At 47.1% G+C, this 5,556-nt stretch overlaps 1 protein-coding gene across 1 annotated transcript in view; it reads right to left on the reverse strand.

The window, feature by feature from the left end:
* Nucleotides 1–875: 875 nt before the first annotated feature.
* The window catches only part of LOC123242852 (interferon-inducible GTPase 5-like), a 6,621-nt gene continuing 1,940 nt past the window's right edge, over nucleotides 876–5,556 (reverse strand). Inside the window, exon 2 of the mRNA XM_044670967.1 lies at nucleotides 876–1,492. Coding sequence (XP_044526902.1) covers nucleotides 876–1,492 — 617 coding nt within the window. The remainder of the gene's footprint in view (nucleotides 1,493–5,556) is intronic.

Genomic DNA, 5,556 nt, shown 5'->3' on the forward strand with positions numbered 1-5,556 from the left:
CTAGGACTGTAAGACAGGAGACAACATTCCCTAACAATTGCAGTCACACCCATGTGGGACTGACTGCCTTGGTAGGCAGTGGAGTCCCTTGCACAGGAGGTCTCTCAGCAGAAGCTGGAGAGTCACTTGTTCAGGACATTGGACAGGGAACTCATGGTCCAGTAGGGGGTTGGCCTGGAGGCCATTGAGATGTTGTTCAACTGGGAAATGCTGTGAATTCTGTGTGAGAGAGTTCTCTCATTAGAGGTCTTCAGGCTCATGGGCAATGACTCCTTGTCAAGAATGTCATGGAGATGGGGCAGCTAGGCAGCTCAGTGGTTGACCTTTACCTCTCTCTACCTTGGAACCAGTACATAGTATTAATTCTAAGATGAAAGGTAAGGGTTTAAAGGGGGGCGGGGTGCAGAATGTCATAGAGGGAGGGACAGCTAGGCAGCTCAGTGGATAGAGAGCCAGCTAGAGACAGGAGGTCTCGGGTTCAAATGTGGGCTCAGACATTTCCTAGCTGTGTGACCCTGGACAAGTCATTTAACCCCCATTGACCAGCCCTTACCACTCTTCTGCCTTGGAACCGATTCTTAGTATTGATTCTAAGATGGAAAGTACGGGTTTTAAGTAAATAAATGTTTGTTGAGTGAGTGAAGGAATGAGGTACCTAGTGGGGGCCCTTCGGGTTTTGTTGAATCTGCTGAGACCGAGACACAAATAACCACAAATCACGGTGCTTCTAAACACTTTGGAATTTCTGGGTCCTCTCGGTCCCATCCTACCCCGAACACACACAGGTATAGGCAGGGGTCTCTCCAGGGGCAGGGAGAGCAGGGATTGTGAGGAGCAGGGAGAGGCTTCCTAATCTTGACTAATCCAATCCCCCGTTACAGGCTACTGTGAAAGGCCCGCTTTATGACTCTCTGGGCATTCTTGGCTGCCCCAGTCAGGTACGTCCTGAGCATTTGGTAAACGACGGCGAAGGAGTAGCCGCAAGAGGCCACGACGCCCAGCACTGGCACGGAGGACAGCTCCTTGGCAAAGACCCCTGTGGGGCCGTGGGTGGCCTCGGCCAGCAGCTCGATCACCTGCGCCTCGGTCACCTCTGTGGAGGGCCCCAGGATGGCGCTCTGCATGACCCGCAGGGGCTGGCCCGTCTGCTGGGCCAGTTTGCAGAGCGAGGTGGAGTCCAGGCCAAAGCTGCGGCGGTAGGTGTCCAAGGAGCGCATGAGCTGGCTCAGGTCGCAGGTCACTCCCTTCACTCCTGGCACAGGCTGAGGGTTGCTGCTACAGGCCACCGTGGCCACGAGCCAGATGTGCTGCTTCAGGGTGTCCTTCTTCTTCTCCAGGATGGCCTGGGACACGTTGGGGAGGGCCACCAGGAAGGCGTGGTGCTTCTGGGAATCCATGTCTTTCTCTATGATTTCAATGAGTAACTGGAAGTCGTACTTGCCCAGCTCAAACATGGAAAGCAGGAAGACCTCGGGGTCCATCACCCCCTCATCTGAGGAAGACAAGAATCCTAGTGGTCTTTCCGGGGCCCCTTCTCTCCTCCCACTTCGTGGTCCCCCTTCCTCCTGGAAACTTCTTCCATTACTCAGCACCCTCTTTTCTGAAGAAGACTTTGCTCCACCTTCCAGACTGTCTCCCCTCTTCCTGGAAGGCTGGCTTAAGTAAGTGCCTTAAGGAAGTCTTAAACAGAGAAGGGCTCAGGGACAACTAGATGGCTCAAAAGATAGAGAGGCAAGCCAGGAGACAGTGAGGGAGGGTCCTCAGTTCAAATCTGGCCTCAGACCATTCCCAGCTATGTGATCCTGGGCAGGTCACTTAAACCCCATTGCCTAGTCCTTACCTGTCTTCTGCCTTGGAACCAATATACCATATTGATTCTAAGACAGAGGGTAAGGGCTTAAAAAAAAAGAAAAGAAAATGGGGTCTCCTGGGGCAGCTAGGGAGCAAAGTAGATAGAGTACCAGGCCTGGAGTCAAGAGGACCTGGGTTCAAATCAGGCCTTCCTAGCTGTGTGACCTTGGGTAAGTCACATAATTCCAATTCTGTGGCTTTTACCACTCTTCTGTCTTAGAATTGTTGTCAGAACCTAAGTGTCTTTTAAAAAAGAAAAAAAGATAAGGTCTCTCTCTGTTATCTAGGGCCTATCTCCTCCAGATCTGGTCATTCTCCTCCTCCTCTGGGAAGCCCTACCAAGCTTCCTAACAAGCCCCTGTCCAAAGGACTGTATAATTGAAAATCTTGAACCTTTTGGACTCCATCACCCAGAATTCTTTTTCATCTCCCAGAATCCTTTTTAACTTCATTCACATAGCGTCTTTACATATTGTGTATATAGTTGTCTGTAACTCCACCTCTCGCTCTCTTTTTTTCCTTACGTGCAAGATTGGGTTGGCACCCATCTTACTCTAGCTCTTTTTCTTTAGTTATTATTAATAAACTTTATAAAATATAATACTTAGTTATTGTATATTAATTTTAATTCTCACAATTTGGCAACCACGAAGGGACAGAATTCTAAAAAATATTTTTTAAACCTTTGAGAAAAGAATTCTAGGAGATGGAGTCCAAAAAATTCAAGATTTTCCAATCATACAGGACACAAGACTTAGCTACAACATCAAGACCACCCCTCCCCCAACTTGTCCTGGAAGCTTGACTGCCAGAGCTTAACTCTCACTGGGCAGGCAGTCCTCTAATGGTCCTGTGCATTCAAATTAGGACTCCCCAAATTCTGTAGGACAGGCACGACGAATGCCACAGAATCCCAGGCTTGCAGGGAGATGTCCAGGACAGAAGAGGGAGGTATCTAATGCAACCCCTTCCTGAGCAGGAACACCTTCCACAATTGATCATCCAGCTTCTGTGGGAAGATGCCTAATGGCAGAATGCTCACTACCTGGGGTGTTTTATCATTGTTTTAATTTAATATTTAATTAAGTATTATTGATTCATTTTCTTATTTTATATTATATATAATATTAACATTTAATTATATCATTATTCATGTAGTAATAATTATTATTCATAGAATCACTACACCTTGGAATTGTGAGGAGGGACTTCAGAGGGCATCTAGTCCAGCCCTGACCTGTGCAAAAATCTCCCTCCAAAATCTGAAAGAAGCCATCAACTCTCATGGAAACTCACTACCTGCCACGTCAGTCCATTCCTCACTGAAAGAGTTCACCCATTTAGACCTGGAAGATCCTGGAGATCATCTACTGAAGAGGAAATGGACAACCAGAGAGGCTGTCATATTCAAAGTCACAAAGTGTCCAAGGAAGGATTGGAATGCAGATCCTCTAACTTCACCATCTTTTCCGCCACACCACAGTGCCCTCAACCCTGAATTGTTTGAAAGTTCTTCCCTAACATGCAGCTCACAACTGCCTTCTGCCTCCTGTTCCACCCTCCAGGTGGGACTAAAACAAGGGGACTGGATAGATTGTTCTCCATGCCCTCCCAGCTCCATCTCTGGGGTCCTGCAAGCCCGTGGTCAAGCCCAGTCGATTTTCCAGGCTTCCTCATCTGCTACCAAACACAGATACTTAGAAAACCCAGACTTACTATGGAAAAGGCTCTTCCATGTTCATTCCTCCTATTTTCCTGGAGGACACTATCTAGGCTTCACCTTTCCCTTTCACACCTTCCCTCTTCTCATACCTGCTTATAAATTCCATCTACCTCCATCAGATTATGATTCCTTGAAAGCAGGGTCTGGGTCCCATCTCTGCAGCCCCTTGTCCAAGCAGATGCTCAATTAAAGTTTGTAGAATAGAACTGAACAGAGCCCTGGCCTTGGACCTCCAGCTGGTATTCTCTCCCCTTCATGAAAGAAAGGTCCTGCTCAGAGCGGTGACTAAGGTGGGCTGAAAGGGACTTTGCTGGGGGCACTTAAATGCAAAGGGTACAAAAATGAGCTCTTGGCCTCTTTCTGAAGACCCCTACTCACTAACTGGCAATTCTGCGCTTTGTTGAAGAGAATAATTAGTCCGATAGGAAACCACCACTATCTTTGTGCTACTAGAGTAACTAATGACTCCTCCTGTTCATCTAGACTTCTCTAAAATTGCTTCCTGAACTGCTTTCACAGCAGGAATCACCACATTGATTTGAGGGTCTGCTTTGCTGCTTGACTCAGGTGCCCAGACTGCTACCGAAAGCTCTTCCCATTCTGATCTTTCTGCCCTCCTCTACCTCCAGTAATAAAGGTGCCCCTCTGGGGTGTGGCAGCTTCTAGAAGGCTCACGAGAAGGTTTTCTGCCTCGTTTCCATTTTCCATCCCAAGACCCTCTCAATTCTGTTGTAGTTCACACCCATAGATTTGTCTAGGGGTGGGATCTCCATATGGCCCCCCAATTTAATGTGACCATAGTTCCCCTCTCCGGTTCTCATTCTCTTCCTCATTCATTCAAAGAGAAACATTCCCACCCTGCTGACTTCATGAAACGATCTCTAAGATTGAAAACTCAAAACCAAATCTTGGAGGATTGACTAAAGGAATTGGGAATGTTTAGTCTGGAGATTCAGGGGGAACAGGAGAGCCACTGTCCAATATGGCGGTCTTTGGAGAAAAGATTCAACGTATAGCTTAGGGGAAATTACAGAGAGACCAAACGAACATTAGAAAATCCACTCATCCCCAAGAAAGAATGGGAATACTTTTGGAATTGAGAGAGAGGCATCCCCAGACCCTGAGAGCCCTTGGCAAAAAAGCAGAGGGTGGGCAGCTTATAAAACAAATGCTGACCAAGTTACAGTTGAGCATGGGAAAATTAAGAGATCTACTGACCCTAAACATGAAGAGACAGAGACATGGGACTTGGTGACCACTAAATACAATTAGGAAAGGAAAAAAAAAACAGAGGTAAACCTGAAGACACAGAGAGGAGAAATTCTGGTTTTGTGTTCAGAGAGGATGGCCTGCGTTGAAGAATCTGCTGAGAGGAAATCAGGCAAATTTCTAGATAAATTTCTGAGAAATGGGGTAGGGCTCTTGCCTTATACAAGTCTTCTATGAGGGCTTGTAGACTTTCTACTTTCTAAATGAGCTGCTGCAGGAAAGGTTTCAGCCTTTTCAGAGAAACAAAGCATGGCAGAGCCCACTCTCCCCATGAGGAAGAACGCTCTCTCTCTCTCTAGCTAAGGATTCCAGTTGAAATCAGAATTTGAAATGGGAGAGAAACTCCAATATTTCATGCCCATTGGACCTCTGCCTGCCAGCTGCCAACACTGACCACACATCCATTAGAACAAAGCTGGGCAGCAGCCACAGGAGGCCAGTAGAGAGCAATGCTTGACAGAAACTAGAAATCTGATCCAGCTGTGTCGCCACATGTTCTCTAGCTGCAGATGTCACTTCTATTTGTGCCCCTCTATGCATAGGTTTTGACCACACATATATTGTCTGGGTATGCCCCTTTACATGTGGGTATACTCTTCTCACTGAAAGAAAGAAGGAAAGCAAGAAAGCAGGGAAGGAAGGAAGGAAGGAAGGAAGGAAGGAAGGAAGGAAGGAAGGAAGGAAGGAAGGAAGGAAGGAAGGAAGGAAGGAAG

Source organism: Gracilinanus agilis, chromosome 3 (assembly GCF_016433145.1).
Source record: "Gracilinanus agilis isolate LMUSP501 chromosome 3, AgileGrace, whole genome shotgun sequence".
Classification (NCBI taxonomy): domain Eukaryota; kingdom Metazoa; phylum Chordata; class Mammalia; order Didelphimorphia; family Didelphidae; genus Gracilinanus; species Gracilinanus agilis.